General features: G+C 46.7%; 1 protein-coding gene across 5 annotated transcripts in view; it reads right to left on the bottom strand.

The window, feature by feature from the left end:
- Arhgap44 (Rho GTPase activating protein 44) overlaps positions 1-18,214 on the bottom strand; it is a 160,272-nt gene that overhangs the window by 52,219 nt on the left and 89,839 nt on the right. For all 5 annotated transcript variants that reach the window (XM_041664142.1, XM_041664143.1, XM_041664146.1 and 2 more), the window contains 3 exons: positions 12,949-13,025; positions 5,931-6,042; positions 3,487-3,563 (listed from right to left, as the gene is read on the bottom strand). In XM_041664142.1, coding sequence (XP_041520076.1) covers positions 3,487-3,563; positions 5,931-6,042; positions 12,949-13,025 — 266 coding nt within the window. The remainder of the gene's footprint in view (positions 1-3,486; positions 3,564-5,930; positions 6,043-12,948; positions 13,026-18,214) is intronic.

The raw sequence follows: 18,214 nt of genomic DNA, 5'->3' as shown, positions 1-18,214 counted from the left end.
CCCAGGAGAGTAGCTTGCGATCCCTGCTATTTAACATCACTCTGGAATTCAGTGTGAACTTCACGGCTGTATCCCGACAGCTGCTCCTCGCTGACTAAGTGTGCAGCTTAAAGGGAAATGGCAGGAAGCACGGGTTGGCTGGCTGCTTGATGTGGCTTTCGGTCAAGTCCAACAAAGCAGATAAGTCCTGCCTGGATGTAAGCATTCAGAATCAGGGACTCAAGAGCAAGAACCGTCGCTGTCGATGTTACTTCCACCCTAAAGACCTTCACCTGAAATGACAAGAAAGTCGGTAACTTGAGGGTTTGGGTCAGCCCTCTCTAAGTTACTAAAGCAAAATCATGAAGGGAAGCCAGCTGAGATGGTGAGGGACCTGAGCTGCCTACAATAGCTGCCAAGCAACCCTCTCTCGCAACACAAAGTAGGTGTCAGAAAGCCACCAAGGTGATGAGGACTGTACTTACATAAGGATGATCTAAAAGGGTCTTTTTTGTTTCGTTTTGCTTTGTTTTTGTCTAACATACAAAGGTTGCAAGGGTTTGTTTGCTGTGGTTTGAAGAAGAAACCACAAACACACAAGCTCGTGCGTTTGTACAGTTGGTCCCCAGCACATGGCACTGGCTGGGGGAGGTTGTGGAACCCTCTGGACATGGGGCCAGGCTGGCAGAAATGTGACTGCCAAGGCAGGAATAAAAACTTACAGTCTGGCCTTCCTTCTAGCCAAGCTCTGCTTCCTGAATAGCACGTGACGTGCTCAGTCACCTCTAACTACGAATCCCTGAGCGGCCAACTGTCCAAGCCCCACCATCTCCACCATGATGGACTGCATTCCCTAAACTGTGAGCCCAAACAGATCTTTCCCTCACTTAGCATCTTTCTGCCAAGTGTCCCCTTTCAGCGCACAAGCAAACGGCTAACACAGGGTCCAAGCTGAACTCTGAAAGCACAGAAACCGGAAAGGGGGAGTTACAGCTTTCCCTAGCAGATCCAAATACAGACCAGATAGGCTGAGGTGCGAAAAGTGTGCTAATCACAGCTGACAGGCCCTGCATACACTCCCTTGGGCTTTCAGAATGTACACAATGCTTACTGTCACTCAACAAAGCCAGCCATGGCCGCCGCTCAGTGGTTACTCCCCTTCTCATAAAAAGACCAAACAAAAATATGCGAGATGACAGGGATATGCTTCCACACTAACCTTCCCTTCCATCCGCCAGCCAGAAACTGTGCAGGAAATCTGCCATTTCCTTAGAGAAGCAGAAAAGACCTCGCGGTGAAGACCCAGGCCTAGAGGCACAGTGTCCAACTCATCACAACAAAGAGCAGTCAGCACTACTCCAATCAGCTTCCATGATCCTAAAGGGACACCTGAGTACCGGGGCCATGGGATGCCATTTTATGTAGTACAGAGGCACTGTGACAATGGCTCTCTTTCCTGAGGGCACAGTAAGGAGCTGGCTGTAGGCTTCAACCTGGATTCTATCAATGCCCCTTTGTATTAATTCGTTTTGTGATAAAATGTAGTTATCAAAAGTGACGTGCGGAAGAAAGCATTTATTCTGGCTTACAGCTCCTGAGGGAGATGCCATCATGGCAGGGGAGGCGTGGCACTGGGCAGGAAGCTGAGAGACTACATCTGCAGCCTGATGCGGGAAGCAGAGAAAGCAGACCTCAAGTGGAGAGAGGCTGTACACCCTAAGCCCACCCTCAGTGACCTTCACCCTCCAGCAAGGCGCCATCTCCCCAAGGCTCCATTGCCTCCCTACACAGTGCCATCAACTGAAGACTGAGTATTAAGATACCCGACTCTGGGAGACAGCTTACACAAACCACCACGGCCTCCCTAGAAGACACTGAATTTGCTTCCAGACACTTAATTTTAAGCTCGCCTTATTATTTGTAGCAAAGGGCATTGGCTTCCAACTTAGAGCCATGGTGTAAAATTTCTTTCTAAAATGTATTGTGAAAAAGTTATTTAGGGGGTGGGGACTGAGGCTTGGGATACACCAACTAAAGAAACTTCTCCACTGATTTAACCTCTGCTATCTTCGTACCCACATCTTTTAGAGTTCTGACTGGTGAGCCCCCGGTGTAATCACATGTTATAGCATGGGCTGACAGGTAACGGCACTGGGGAAGTACAGGGGCGCACGGTACCAACTTGATGCTCATAATACCTCTACAGATGACAATAGCGCTTACTCCCTGGGCACAGGTGAGGAGATACATTCTAGGAAGTGGTTCAGTCAAGGCCACTAAAAGGTCTACAAAAGAACAGAGCTGGATCTTGTTTCCTGACTCCTAATCCTCAATCTCTCTGCCCTAGAGCTTCCTGGTTTTATTTCATGAAAGGAAATGAAATGAGGTGATTAGGACTGAAGTACAAAGGACTTAAGGTAGAAACAGTTCTTTCCACATGAGTGTGGGTGAACTCTTATTCTTCTAACTTACAATTGTGTGTGCACACATACACACGTGTATGCACAAACATGGAGCACTGTAAGGATCAAAGGCAAATAAGTACTACACATATTCACATATAATGGCCACAATCCACATCAGGGCTTCTGGCCGGCTGAAACAGGAAGTTTGTAGTCTCAGAGTGGCAGGCGGGGATCAGGTTGGTAGGACCTTTGCAGAAGGGCTACAACAGGCAGCTTCTACACCAGCCATTTCAGGCGCTGACACATGTCATGTCCAGAGTTAGCCATGCTCTCTGTGTTGCACACATGACATAGCTCTGTCTTGCCTCTTGGTTTGCATGCCCACTCTCCTCCAAATCAGGCTCATTCTTCCTGTACCTCGAATACAGCACCGAGGGCCCGTGCACTGTCTCTTTCTATGTAGACAGTTTGTCCCACATCTTTGCCTCATTGTTTGAGCTCAGACAAAGTCACACCTACGCAAAAAAGCAACTCTTCCATTTTCCCATCTAATGTTGATGCCTCTTCCACCATCGTTCTTTTCTAAAATTATCCAGTGTGATTTGTCTTAAATATGTGACTGCCTAAAACTGTCCTCTTGCTCAGGGTCTGCCTTCAAGGTCAAGGCAGGGGACCCGTTTCTGGTCATTGCTGTTACCTCCAGTGCCTGCTACACAGGGTATTTAAAAAACTTAATGAAGGCTGGGAGGTAGTGGCACACATCTTTATTCACTGCACTCAGGAGCCAGAAGCAGGCAGAGCTCTGAGTTTGAGGCCAGCCTGGTCTGCAGAGAGTGTTCCAGGACAGTCAGGGCTACACTGGGAAACCGTGTCTTGAAAAACCAAAAATGAAAGAAAGAAAAAAAGGAAGGAAGGAAGAAAAGAAAGAAGGAAGGAAAAAGGGAAGGAGGAAGGGAGGGAGGGAGAGAGGGAGGGAGGGAGGGAGGGAAGGAAGGAAAGACAAAAGAAAGGAAAAAAGAAAGAGATGAATGAGGAGATCCCCCTTCCCCCAAATATCAATGGTCCCACCAAAGAAGCTATGAAGGAGATAAAGAAACTCTACCTGGTCCGTGAAGAATCCATGTCCAGCACCAGCTTTGCTAAATGTTTCCTTTGCTTTTGAATATTTGGGATTTCCACCTGTGGTTCCAGAAGAGGAGACACATAGTCAAGCCCAAGGTCGAGATTAAGACTTGAAAGCAAGGCTCTCAAAGAATACTTAAGAATTACTACTGGCAGTCACCTGAAAGTTTGCTACAGGACTTCTGGTCCTTGTTTTCAGAGCAAATCAGTCTCCCCTTTGTCTTGGGTCTAGTCATCAAATAGGAATCATGCTTTGTGTGTATGCCGTGATGTCAAGCTCCCTCCCCAGATCCTGCTGCCTTCTTCCTCCCTCCCCAGATCGTGTGTGTGTGTGTGTGTGTGTGTGTGTGTGTGTGTGTGTGAAAATCCACTTGAGGTTCACTGTCACTCTAATTTCAAGGATGCAATACAGTGCAGTCACCCCCACCCCACCCCCACCTCTCCGCTGCCCACTGCATTTCTTGAACGAGCTTATTTTGTATACATGGAACTTTGTACCCTAGACCAGCAGCAGATAAAATGCTCAATTCCTTTCCCGACCTACACCTCTTCTCTCTTCCCTGGACATATCATCTATAGGTTCTGCATAGCCCTACCTACTTGGGGATGGCTATACGCTTGTCCTTAGCCAAACCAGCATGAAAAATAGAGCTAATCACTGCTGTGTCTCCTTCTACAAGGGCCAAATGCAAGAGAAAGGAAGGACATACCACTATGTAGGCACTAGCAGACCTAACTTAGATGAGCAGCTGATCACAGAGAAGCCCTGGCCTTAGCAGATCTGAGAAGCTAAGGGATACCACTAGGACATACAGTTTGTATTTATAGAAACAAAGGAGACATGTTAGCTTATTTATAGAGACGAAGTAAGATTTCCCACAGTCAGCAGTGAGTAACTCGGCCTCCACGGAGTTCTCCCATATTGGTTGTATGTGGATGCTCTTTTTATATTTTTCTTTCTAAAAATGCCTTCCTTGAAGATTCCAGCGCAGGATTTTGGTTCTGGGCCCAGCAAAAGTAGGGCAGGATGTGAGAATTAAAAAGGAAAATTGGCTATGAATTGAACTAAAATCATCTCGAGGTTGTTTTCTTTTTTTTAACACTAGGGGAAAATGTGAGGAAAACCTGGTGCTCTGTGAGGCACTTTCCACCCACTCAGAGCTAAGCCAGGCCAAGGGCTGTGCCGAGTGCAAGGACTCCAGCAGCAAGAAGCAGCATCAGAACCTACAGAGCCGGGGCAGGGCTGGGCAGTCACTGCACTGCTCAAGCCTCAGCAAGGGGCATGGGCCTTGCTGCTGAGTCCCCCTAACTTCTGGGGTTGTTTCCAACTTTGGCCAGAGCCCCAGCCACCTTCTGAGCTGCAGGTGCCTCTCATGAGTGTTCCTGGCTAGGGGAAGATGGGAAGGAGGGCAACAGTCACCCAATTTCATCTACAGTGTGGGATTCAAGGGGCTTACAGCTGCTCTGGGCTGACTTGTCCAGAGCACCGTATCAATTTACTCTTCGGTCACCTTTAGGTATTTAAGTATTTTTCCATACCACTGACTCAGAAAGAACATGGAAAGACAAGAACACACTGCAGGCATTCTAGAGATGAAACCAGATGTGCACTGGGCAACATTACAAAGCTTCTGAAACTTCTAGCCATGGGGGATGATATAATTTCAAATTTAAAGGAGCAGAAGTTAGCTATCATTAACTCTGAGTCTCCTAAGTTGCACTAATAACCACATTCCATGTTCATCATGGCCGAAGAAGGCTAGGTATAGAAAGTTCCATCATTGTTGGCATCTCCCATGTGGAGCAACGGCTAGGTTTTGTATGGCCAGTGAAAAACCACCGAGGGATCCATAAAGAGGCCCATAAAAGTCCCAGCCACTCCTTGTCTCACTTGATAAAGCTACAGGAGGTGGGTACTGGGAAAACTGTCTCACAGACATTTAGACAGCTTTTTAGTAAAATAGTTTAATTCAGTATCTTGTATCATCCAGAGAAGGTATTCAACCAAAGGGCCTGACAGAGGTTCTTGGGCCAGTTTCCCAGACTCCTCAAGAGGGAGCTGCCATTCATGTGCACCAGCTACTGAAGGATGAAGATGGGCAAGGGAGGGTGGAGATGGGCAGGGAAGGGGATGCTGGGAAGGGATAGGCTGATGGGAGCTGGGACTTGGGTTAGGGATGGAGGTGATGCTGCTGGCTTTGTAAGTTTATCTATGGGAAGGTGAAGGGAGAAGTCCGTGGGGGAGGGAAGGAAGCAGCAAGTAGGTGAAAGCTCCGCCATACTTGAAAATCTTGACAATGGTGTGGTCACGATGTTTCCTGATGGAATACCAAGTCAGAGATTGAGGAGAGAGAAGCAAGCAGCAGAAGGCAGGATGTAGGATTTTTTTTTTTGTCCCAGCCCCAGCCACACTCAGCACCTCACCTCTGCTAGCAGGAACAGGGGTTCAATCACATCCCTCTCCACTTGCAGCTCAAAGTGGATCAGCTCCTGAGCTAGCTTGTCCTCTGTCTCTCCACAGAGCTTCAGCATCTTCCTGCAGGCAAGGGAGAAAGGCATCCTGAATAACCTGGACCACCACACTGTGCCAAGTCAGACTCCATCATTCCTGGCTTGATAAATGTCCCCAGGTCAACATGTGGGTTGGTTTCTATGGCTACCAGGGACCAAGCTATTCCCATTGTTTTTATGCCTGATGTTATCACCTATTCTAAACAGTGCTGAGTGCCAGGGTCAACAGGGATACACGGGAACTATGAGAAATGTGGATGGAGAAACTAGGCTCACCCAAGCCAAATCCACCAGCATAGGAAATCAATTGCTCTCTCTCTCTCTCCTCTGGGATTCCTGGGGAGACTAGCTGAGACGGATCCACGAACACACCACGCCTTCACGTGAATACCCAAATCCCAATTCTGGTGGGACCTCACCAGGAGAAAACACTTACTCGAAGCCATGGAAATTTACTTAGTACATGACCAGTACTTAGGTTATGCCATGGAAAGAGCCAGAAAGTCACCCCACGAGTTGCTCAATACTGCAACAGCAGATGACATAATCAAGAGAAAGTTAATCTGTTTTCTGAGAAAAGGAGATTGTTTCAAAGATGTTAGTTTCCCTAAATGGTTGTCTTCTTTACACAGCACCATGTTAATTAAAACTCAGGTAAGTTTTCAATATCAATGAAAGCATAAGCAGACACAATTTATTCTCAGCTAATAGAATAATGCTCTCTCTATTCTAATATGCTCACATATAACATGATGCCACCACTTAGTTAAAAATGTCTTCACCATTGGTTTTGAGCAAGTTTATTCTGCACAAATTGCTCTCTCCTCCAGTGTAGGGATCAAACCCAGGGACCTAGACATGACCAGCAAGAATTCTAGTATTGAGCTTCCTCCGCTCTACCTGCTTTTCACATGTAGCTAGTTTTAGGGCTTATCCATGTTTACTTACGAAAAATTCATCATTTTGTTATGTATAGTTCTTTTTAATGAGTATGTCTACCTCCATGTATGAAGCTTTCCCATGATCAAACTTTTTAGGGACCACATATGTACTGCTGTGGTATAGACATATATATCTTCATACATACACATGTACTGCTGTGGTATAGACATATATATCTTCATACATACACATGCATGTGCAGCATGTTTGAGAGTTTTCACTGCTCTATGACCCTAACAATTCTCAGCATGAAAGTCTTGATTCTTGTCAAACTTGTGACTCTGCACGGCATCTCTCCCAGGCCCTCCAAAAACCCTGGTCCATGAAGTTCCCCTCACATTCTTGGCTACTTCTGAACTGGGATTTGGTTATTTGAATTTATTTACAATCTTTATACAGTCACACATTTGTAGGGAAATGGAACAGGGGATATAATTTGCTACTCTACATGCCAAGTCCCAGCTTATGGTTTTATCTACACCTTTTTAATGGTACTTTAACAAAACTTTCTGGCACTTTCCTTCATATTCCTTATGTTACTTCTTGATTTTTAAAACATTAGGCATTAACTGTTAACCCATAGCTATGGAAATGATCATTTAATTTGTGCTCACATTTCCTCGTGTTTATTTCATTTAATAGATGTTCAGTATTTATATTTTGACTATATATTACAGGCATTCCTGTACATTCCTATCCAAAAAAAAAAATTCCAAACTTTCAATTTTTTGTCTTGTCTTGAGTTTCTTTCCTGCTCTGTTCCTGACATATGTGCAGTGCCTGTGGAGGCCACCAGATTCCCAGGAACTATAGTTACAGACAGTTGTGAGCTGCCATATAGATGCTGGGAATTAAGCCCAAATCCTCTGGAGAACAGGTAAGACTCTTAACCACTGAGCCATCTCTACAACCCCACCAAATTGAAACGTTTAAAAGTTTGAGTTTTTGAAACATTTCAGATTTAAGATTTTTGTATTAAAGACACTTACCTGGTGATGGCTATGTAAGTATTTTAAAACCACGAAAATTCCAAACTGTACAAACTGGTCTCAAGCATTTGGGAAGAGGGGCTACTCCACCCGTACTGAAGGGAAGCTGTACGGTTAGTGTGTAGTGAGCACCGAGCTCAAACTCACTTAGCTTCCCTAAAGTGAACCACAGTTCTGTTTGCTTGCTTCCTGTGTGTCTGACTGAGCCCCAAATACCAGCCACTTTTCCAGTTTGGCTCAGGGCACTAAACACTGGATGTATATGAGCTATGCCTTCTTGAACTCATCTCCCCTGGACACATGGCAGCGTGGAGCAGCCTCTTTCCATCCACAGGACACAACTGTCTTCCTGGGATCTTCCTCCACTACTTCTGGGGCTGGCCATGGCTCTGTCCTGTATCTTTCACCCTACATCCACCTCTGTTTATTTATTTTGCCCTTCTGGAGAAGCAAAGTTATGGTTTAAAGCCACGGTCCTCGCATCCCTCTCCACGCTCTCTCTTTGCAGTTTCGAGGGCTGTTTTAACTTGCCAGCTTCCTCCGTTGTTTTTGATGGCTCTAGGGGAGTCACACTTCTGGTTCTTCGTGAGAGCACAAGGCTTATTTCCAGGAGCTTGTGCCATCTTCTGGCACCGCTGTTCCGGGTCCCAAACCTCAGGCTCACATCAATGGTTTTTCCACTGCTCTAGGAGCTCAGCAGGCCCTTGCAGTTCGGAACTCAGGCCCTTCCATCTGGAAACCGCTCTCAGATGATTTCTTTCTATTGTCATTATAATTCCTTCCTCTCTTTCTGAAAACTCCTGCTACTTGAGCATGACTTCTGGAGCCATCCCTCTAATGGCTTTTCAAGTTTGTCTATCTGCCATGTCTTTGTCTCCATGCCTGATTTTCCGGATGGTTTCCCCCAAATCATCTTTGACCGAGAATTTTGCATCTACAGTCATTTGTTTTCACGTTCTCAAAAATTAGATTTGCTTTTGATTTCTGAATGTTCCTGCCTGGGAAACAACATCCTTCCGATTCCACTGCCTTCTCCTACCAGTTGAAAACACTGCCAACTCTTCATCTACAATCTTTCCTCCCATCCCCTCTCTAGTTCTTCCCAGTTGTATTTCTCTCGTGGATTGATGGAAGTTAGACTTCCCTTGGACGCTTGGGGACATCTAGTGCCTGCTTCTGTTTAAGGGCGGGGATGGCAAGCTTAGAGCCTGAGAGGGTGGCAAGGCAGCTGAGAGCAGGGTGAAGAACGAGCCATGGCACTCTCCCACCCTAACATCCTCACAGGCTTAGGCCCTTCCTTGGCGCTCCAGGAAGATGCTTCTTTCTACTTCCTTCCCAGGAGAGGTAAAACTCGGGGCCATGAGGCTGAGGTGTGTCACATCTGTTATGTTCAGGAACCCCCAGCCCTCCTCTCTAGTGCCTGGTACTGCTATACCTGCTGTGCGTAGAGTTCAGTACTTTAAAAAGAGTTTCTGTTTATCTCCCAGGGAAAGCTGTGCTGGGGATGGACAAGAAGGGAAATTTCCTGCAGGTGTGGACTGTGAAAACTTTGCATTCCATGGGTACCTGAAAGACTTATAATCCCATTCATTATTTTAATAACCTATTCCACCTCAAAGACCCACAGATGTGAAACCCTGCTGCCATCATTCCTGAACATTAAGAGAATTCCTTGCTGTACTTTTTGCCAGACCTTGGTGTTCCAACTGCTGGTGGGGGGTTATTGTACTGGGATGTGCCTAAGAAGTTCCTGGCTTGTCACTTCTGTCTTTAGAGTGCCGTAGTCTCAAACCAGAGACTTCCCGTATGGTAAGCAAGTGTGCCACACTGGGCCTCATCCAGCCTGTCCTTGGTGATTCCTATACCTGAAAACTCAAAAAGGCACTGGTGCCTTTTCCTTGTTTTTGTCAACACTGTGGATTCATGTCTTTAAGGAAAACAAAAATGCCTGTGTTCTAACTTCAGTGGATTCTAGAAGGGAGCCAGATCGAGACTCCCTGTGGTGTCACTGTATCTCTCCTATGTGCAGAGTGTGTTCATGTGCCTACAGTGTTCTATGTTTTAAGAAGTTTGCCTTATTCCACTCCCACCAGTGATGACTGGAAGCACACACAGTGGAGGCCATCACCTTCTCTATTAGTTACTTTTTTCGTTGCTTCGATCAAATACCTGACATGAAGCAACTTAAAGGAAAAGGGTTTCTTCTGACTTAGGGTTGCAAGAGATGCAGCCCATTGTGGCGGGGAAGGCAGGCAGCTGACAGCTCTCTGGCAGAAACAGCACACGTAACTACTTGCTCATATCTCGGCACAACCAGGAGAGAGGCCAGATGAGAGCGGCACAGGCTATAGACCTCAAGGCCCTCCCAGGAGAGCACCTCATTTTTTACTTAGACCCTGCCTTCTGGAGGTTCATGAACCTGTAGTCGCCAGCTGGGGACCAAATGTGCACACAGACGAACCTATGTGATTCGTTTTCCACTCAAACCGCAGTGCCTTCACCCACCATCTCCTAGCCTCCCTCTCTCCTCTGTGGACAGTTTTCTCTTCCAGTCCTGTTTGTTTCCTTCTATTCATTTCTTCTCTTTCTGCTACTTTGGAAGATAGACATTTTACACGTTCTACTTCTGTCCCTGTGCGCTGGTAGTTCTTTCCAAGGTTGTCTCCTAGAAGACGTCACAGGATCTCTTCTCCACGTATATATAGGGTCTCACACTGTGGCCTAGGCAGGTCTGGAACTCACCAGCTAGCTTAGACTGTCCTCCAATTTTTATCAATCCTCCTGCCCCAGTCTCCTGAGCATTGAGAACACAGGTGTAAGCCACCACACCAGGCTTCCTATTCTCTTTGCTTGTCTAACACACATAAATTTGAAGGTAATATATCTTATTTATTTATTTATTTATTTATTTATTTATTTATTTATTATGTATACAATATTCTGTCTGTGTGTATGCCTGCAGGCCAGAAGAGGGCACCAGACCCCTCTACAGATGGTTGTGAGCCACCATGTGGTTGCTGGGAACTGAACTCAGGACCTTTGGAAGAGCAGGCAATGCTCTTAACCTCTGAGCCATCTCTCCAGCCCCAAGGTAATATATCTTATTTTCCTTTCAAATCACACAAGATCTGAAGACAGTGCTCCCTCCCCAGTGTCTCCTGTTGTTACTATATAATGATGGAGTTTTACCAGGCTATTACCCACCAAATTAATCATTCTGTTGTTTTTTTAATTTAATACTTGTAGTTTGTTTATAGTGAAAGATAGTAAATAGGCCACCCAAATCATGCCATTTTGGCATAAGGATTATTCTGAGGTGAAGGCAAATAAGAAAAAAAATATCAAAAGTGGGATCTTTCTCCCCACTGCCCACCAAAATGCCAGAAATGGATTTACAAACATGCTCCTCCTCCCTTCTACCTGGAAGAGCAGAAATTAATCACCAGGCACCTCCAGACCCCAAGACAGAGCCACAGGAACCCAAGTTGCAATCTTTGCCAACAGGTCCTGCCTTCTGTTAGCTCCCCATGTCTTTCCCCTCCCACAATCTGCCACCCCAGAAACTCCTCTCCCTTTGTCTTGTCATTGCTTCTTAAACTGTTAGTCTCTTGTCAAGATGCTGTGCAAACCCACGTCCTACCACCGGTTACTCATTGCTGAAGTGCCCCATGTGCGTGCCCTGCACGTGCTGAGAAGATGTGGCTGCTCTCCTGGCGAGCTGTCAGCTGTTAATCTAGAAAGGCTAGAGGGACAACAAACCTTTTCCTCCCTTGCAGCAGTAATCTCACGTTCTTCTATGCTGTGCACATTGTCACAGCTACCCACTGGACACAGTCCATTTCAGGAAACTTCAGCCTGTTCAATATACAAAGTGTCCCTTCACGGTGACTCTGTAAGCACTAACCCTCTGCCTGAAAAATCCCTTTATCTCCCCCTTAGTCTTAGATAATGACTTCATTTAGCATGAAAGTCCAGTGTTCTTCAATTGGCACTCGGTACTTGAACACATCCTCTACCACCCCTGGCATTTATGTGGCTCATGAGTGGTCTGTTATCAGTTTAATGCCCTGCAATAGGTGATCATCTTTTTTTTCCTCTGGCTGGCTTTGAATCATGGATTCCCTTCTACAGACTCCTCCACTTTAGAGACACATTCATCTTCCCAGCTAGAGCTGAGAATCACCCACTGCAAACGTCCCGTTTCCTTCTTTGGAACACCCTCTAGGCAGAGCCAGTGGCTGCACAGTCCCTGTTGCCTCGCAGTGTAACGGCTCACAGCTTTGCTAGGGTGTCGTTGTGTTGTTTCCAAGTTTATAAACTTTGCATTGGTGTACTATCTCCACTTCAGCTCAGTAAGTGTTTACCAGCACTATACTTTCCGTCTTAGAGTTCTTTCTGGGTTTTGCTGGTTTGTTTGATTCAAATCGGCCCATATGATTTAGTTTCTTTGTCAAGGACTTTGTCTTTGGTCCATTACACAATTCCACTCTAGTTACTATTTTGTACGTTTCTGTGCCATGCTATTCTTTCTTCTTAGAGTGCTGAACTGGCTGCTGAGTGGAAGTCACTCTGATGATTTCAGCTCCAAATTAGCTCGGCTTCTCCTGCTGGGAACCCCGTAAGTTCTGACACCTGATGGAAGTCACCGGTTTGCTTCACTTGAGCCTGGGGATCTCGCTGACCTTTGCCAGGCTTAAGTTCCCTTTCTCACAGGGACTTGCCTGATGTCACAGACAACAGCAATTTGCCTGGGGGTTCTGATTTTCATCATAACATTATCTCCTTTCACATCTAGAATTCAGATGATGCTCGTGCTCCATGAGGAGTCTTAGTCCTCGCATTACAGATGGAGACATACCTAGATTTCACACACACACACACACACACACACACACACACAGAGAGAGAGAGAGAGAGAGAGAGAGAGAGAGAGAGAGAGACAGAGACAGAGAGAGAGAGACAGAGAGAGAGAGACAGAGAGACAGAATCTATCGCCTTACCCGAGAAGCGTGTCGTCTCCCAAGATGGCAGAGCCTTCCATCAAGCACTGAGCCAGTGTCGTCAATGGCAACTTTTTCTGGAAAGGAAGCAAACGCGGCACTGAGAACTTCTATCCGTGTCCTCTGAAAGGACAAAGTCAAAGGCCTGAAAAGCTATTATATGAAAACAGCTATGAAACATCTGACTTCGAAACATGTTTAAGCCCGAAGGGCTCACACATGTCAGACTTAAGAGGTAAAAAGAAAAAGTGTGGGAAGTTAAAGTATCAATGTGCTACTCTGGAAACAGCCTAACATCTACATTTCAAAGCTAAAGTGGGATAACAGGAAGGAAAAACAAGGACTGTTTCATAATCATGTTCACGAAGGTTTGAGCAATGCATTCCTTTCCCCCAAACACTATTTTCTTGAAGTCTACCCACCCCATTGTTTAAACAAGACAGCGCATACTCAACAGAGAAAAGGGTTCGCATACGATTGCAGTGCACAGCAAAGCCAGCGAGCTCATGAAAAGCAACCCAGCTCATCAGAGACCGAGGAAACCCAATCATCATCCAAACAACAAGCTGCCACTCACACCCACCCACATGGGTGGCTCTATTTAACGTTTATTTAAATAGAAAATAAGCACTAGTTTAGCACGTGAAGAAAGGCATTCTCATAGTTTTGGTTGTGGGCCTCGCCTTTAACTGTTGAGCCATTTCTCCAGCCCTAGAAGGGTATTTCTATTGGAAATTTAAAACGGTCCCTCACTGTGGCAAAATTTCGTAATAGCTTAAAGACTAACCAAAGACTAACCACTCAGGATACATGAATCTTTGAAGTGCAAACAAGTATCTGAACAAACACATACTCATCAGTGTGACTAGCAGCCTCCGTATAACAACCAGAGAGTAGAAACAGTTCAAACGCCCATGGGCTGAAAGAATGGTGTCCATCCACATGAAGAGACATCCCTCAGCCTACCAGAGGCCATGATGGTGCCCAGGTTCTTGCACACACATCTACTCAAATTCTAAGCCCATCTTATCTTGCTCTTGTACAGCTGTGGTCTTGTTTACCATATTCCTCACAAACGTTAGCATATGCTACGGCTGACTGTAAAATGTTCCCCACAGGTCCCTGTGTGTGAACAGTGGTTCCCAGCTGGTGGTGCTGTTCTGGGAGTCTGTGGAACCTTTTGGTCACGGGATGGTGGATGTAACGGTGGTGACAGTCCACCAGGGATACACATTTGATAGTTACAAGTCAGCCCCAGTTCTAGCCCAAGCTCTCTGCATCCTGATTTTCTGACATCTGAGAAAATCGGAGCATAAGCCCTGCTGTCAGTCCCACTTTCTCCCCATGATAGACCAATATCCCCTGAAACCAGGAGCCAAAACAATCGTCCTCCCTTGGGTAGCTTCTGTTACGTAGTTTGTCACAGTGTCAAGGCTGGTCAGCAACACATCATTCAGCACTCCTGCTTACGTCAAGGCGTCTTTCATATCACTTCCTATCATCACATCAAGAGCTGACTCCTTGGCTTTTAATAACCAGGGGAATCACTGAGTGAATGGCAACATATTTACATAAGTCCTTTACTAATGGTTTAACTCAGAGGTGAATCTGAGGGACAGGAAGAAGGGGGGAGGGGTGATAAAAAAAATCGGATATTTTTACTCACATAGATGTTTCGGGAATCATGAAATCAGAAGGAAATCATCAGGGGCAAGGAGAGCAGTAAATAGGTGGTACCTTCACATAGAGGGGGACGGGGGAGCCCTTCCTCAAGGCAGAAGGTGGGATGGATGCTGGTGGACTGTAACCCCAACAGGGTTCACTTCCGCTTCTAAGGAAATTTCAAGGCAAGGGAAGGCACTCCACAAAAACAGCTTCTGTAGTCACTCATGCCTACCAACCGTCCATCACCCAGGCCTTAGCTGCTTTCTCCCACCCTCTGCCCACCCCCACGTTGGTCCTGATCCTTGCTGAATGGATGGATTCTGTAGCAGGCCTCAAGCCAGGCAGTGGTTTTCAGGGACGAAGATGAGCTATTAAAGTGAACTTGTCCCCTGCTACTTCAGAATAAGACGAGGAAAGACAGAATGTCCCAGGTTTCGATGCATCAATCTGTCATGTCTGAAATGACTGTTCTTTCTAAAATTACCCTGGGCTTAAGAGGCATGGTTTGTAAGATGGCTCGGGTATACAATCTCCCTCTTACATACTCTACCCCCACACATATCTGTATTCGCATCCTCTCATGTGACCCAGGAAAACTGCTTCTCACTGTCCTTTAGTTCTCTGTCCTACAAAGCACCCCAAAAAGCCAAGGTGCCTTGCTCAGACCATGATATCATTATAGTCATTTATAAGTACTACCTCGTTACACTCACAAATAACCCCACAGGGATAGAAACCACTGCTATCACCACTTCCCAAACAAAGGAGCTAAGGCTTAGGAAGTCACTCACTCGCTCAAGGTCAGGCAAAATGAAGCAGCAGCTTCGCTTCACGTGAGACTCCAGGCTTGACCTCAGAGCCCTCTCACTAAAGTGCCTGTTATTTTAAATTGGTGGGCTAGTGTGTCAGGCAAATCCTCAAATACTCACGGACTATCTGTTCCTGACATCGGTCTATTTTTATCACCGCCTACCATGTGGCAGGGCCTGTTTTAGGCACTGGGAACACAGCTGGTGGAGACCAGACCCCTGTTCCCATGGAGCTTGGTTATCAGTGACAGAGATCAGTGATCACGGCGCTTCGGGCACTAGTATGCACTATGAAGAAAATGAGGCAGAATGATGGGCTGTGGGAGACGAGGAAGCCCGTGCCCCTGGGTGACTGGAGTCTCTTTGATGATAAAGGTGGAGACTGGGAAGAGCAGTGACTAAAAGTCACTGGCCTGAAATGCTTGGAAAGAATGGCACACAGAGGCCAAAGCAAACTCAAGGGCTCTGGCGGGGATGCAGCTCTCAGAAATATATCAGGGCGGCTGGAGAAGGATGAGAGGAAGATGGAGAAGAGCTGAGCTCAGAAACATGGGCAGAAGACTCGTGATGGAGTCCAAACTCTGCTCCATAGTGGATGGGAAAGCCCGTTGTTGGGGCTCAGCAGGGACAGTGGTCTCATCTGAAGCCCATGTTCAATACCTGCTTGGGAGGTAGCAGGAGATGGAATATGAAGAGGGAGGAGAGTGCTGGGAGCCACCATTGAATGATGACCTCAGGGACCAGAGTGGTGCACGCCACAGCGAAGTAGGAATTCACAGAGAAAGAGCCAGGAGGGCTTCCGGCAAGCCTGACTGAGTTCTAGAAAGGGAAGAATAAAGAATGCCATCTGGGACAGAGGCTGAGCCAGTGGGTAGATCTTTGCTGGACTCACCCAGGAGGGCTTCCGAAACTGCAGGTTCTGGGTTTCTGACTCAGAGTCCACAAGCCTTCTCGGCTCCTATTTTCCTCTGAGTGACTATCTCAGCTGTAAGAGTCAGGGGTCAACCAGGCCCCTCTTTCCCGGCACTCCTTATTCATGCAAAGCCGAGTCAGGGTGCTCTGCCAGCAGCATCCTTTAGGTCTGCTGGCCTTTCCAGTCCCATCTTCTCTGGGATCTCACCTAGGTCATGGCCATTATGTGTCTAATCGGGGTCTCCCTTCTACCAAGCCGACTGTGGTGAGCAACTGGGATGCCAGGATACCTTTTAAGGATGAGGTCCAAGTTTGTCAGGTGTAACCCAATCCCCTGCAGCCCCCACTTATGCCACCTCCCTCCTCTTTCTCTGGGGTTTACTTGCTTCCAACACACTTTTGTTTCTGAGGGATGTCTTGCTCCTCCCTGGCCCTGCATCCTTCTGGTCTGACATTCCTGTGTGTGTCCATCTCAAGCCCACTTCCTCCCATGGAATTCCTAGTCATCTGCTCTGTAGTGATAAGAGACAAGCCATGCACTTGATGCCTATCATAGCACCTGCTGTCTCTAACCTGGACCTTCCAGGACAGAGGCCCAGCTGAACGTGCTTCTTGACACATACACTAGCCTATATGATAAACATAGGCTTTCAAACATTTGTTCTTTTTTCTCCCCTAAATATTTGTTAAAGGGGAGAGACACCATTTACGTGTTGGATGTGGCCTTCTCATCAGATAGGCAGAGCTCAGACCCCTATCAACTGCTGACTAACCAACCAGCTACTGGCCTGGACTAACAAATACAAGCTGGGAATGTGATGCACATCCTGGCCCCTCTGGGTCCTGCACTGGGAATCCAGACGAGTTCAGCAACCACGAGATAAGGATGCTTTTCTCACCACCAAGGCAGTGGAAACTGCCCAGCCCCATGGATGAGAAGCTATAGTTTTCAGGACTGATTGCTAAAGGAGATGAGAAACAACATGAAAGGCCTAACTGATTCCTAGACATAACATAGAATGCAGTCAGAATATGCTTTCCACATGCAAACCAACCAATCCTGAGGCCATGCGTCCACCAGGCACTCTTCTGACCACGATCCACCTATCCAGTCATGCCACTAGGAGGCAGGGGCCAGTTACCTAGGCACAGCCTTGCCCCTCACACCCTGCAGAAATTACTCAAGCTAACCAGAAGTGCTCCACCTGCCTCCCTCCTTCCCCTCAGCAACTGTGATGAAGGTTCCCGTTCACACCCTCACTTCCACTTCCTAGTCACCAGTGCTGGCTGCTCCTGTCCATCTCCAGGAAGCCCGGCACAGCCCCTGCTCCCAGGGGCTGAGTGACAACCCTTCTCCCCATGCACCTGCCTTCAGATCTGTTGGCTAGGACATCCCTCAAAGGCTCTAGGAGTAAGTCAATGTCTGCTAACTGGACGGAATTGGCAGAACTCCCAACCCAGCTGCAACTCCACACATTAGGTAATTCTGTCTTCGTCCAGGAAATTATGTTGGTATTATTTTGCTGTCAACCTCCAAGGCTGGTTTCAAGCCTCCCGCAGTAACATTAAAATGAAACTCTTCCCTTTTGCTTTGTTTGTCAACAGGGTCTCCCATAGCCAGTCGGACCCCAAACTGACTATGTAGCCAAGGCTAGCCTGGAGCTCATGATTCTTCTTCTACCTCCAGAGTGTGGAGGTTACAGGTGCGTGTCATCCCACTTGACCCTCAAATGAGACTCTTGACAGAAAAATATACTACACTTGGAATCACTCATATTGCAGCAAAAGAAAGAAAGAATGTTGGTCAGAGGTTGCCTGAGCTCCATGTCCCTATCTGAAACAGCAACCCAAGTAACATATTAGACCACCACGGGTCAAGG

Source organism: Microtus oregoni, unplaced genomic scaffold (genome assembly GCF_018167655.1).
Source record: "Microtus oregoni isolate MIOR12 unplaced genomic scaffold, Mior012 000015F_ref0000493, whole genome shotgun sequence".
In the NCBI taxonomy this organism is placed as follows: domain Eukaryota; kingdom Metazoa; phylum Chordata; class Mammalia; order Rodentia; family Cricetidae; genus Microtus; species Microtus oregoni.
The sequence above is the reverse complement of the archived record's forward strand: the minus strand, read 5'-3'. Positions and strand labels throughout refer to the sequence as shown.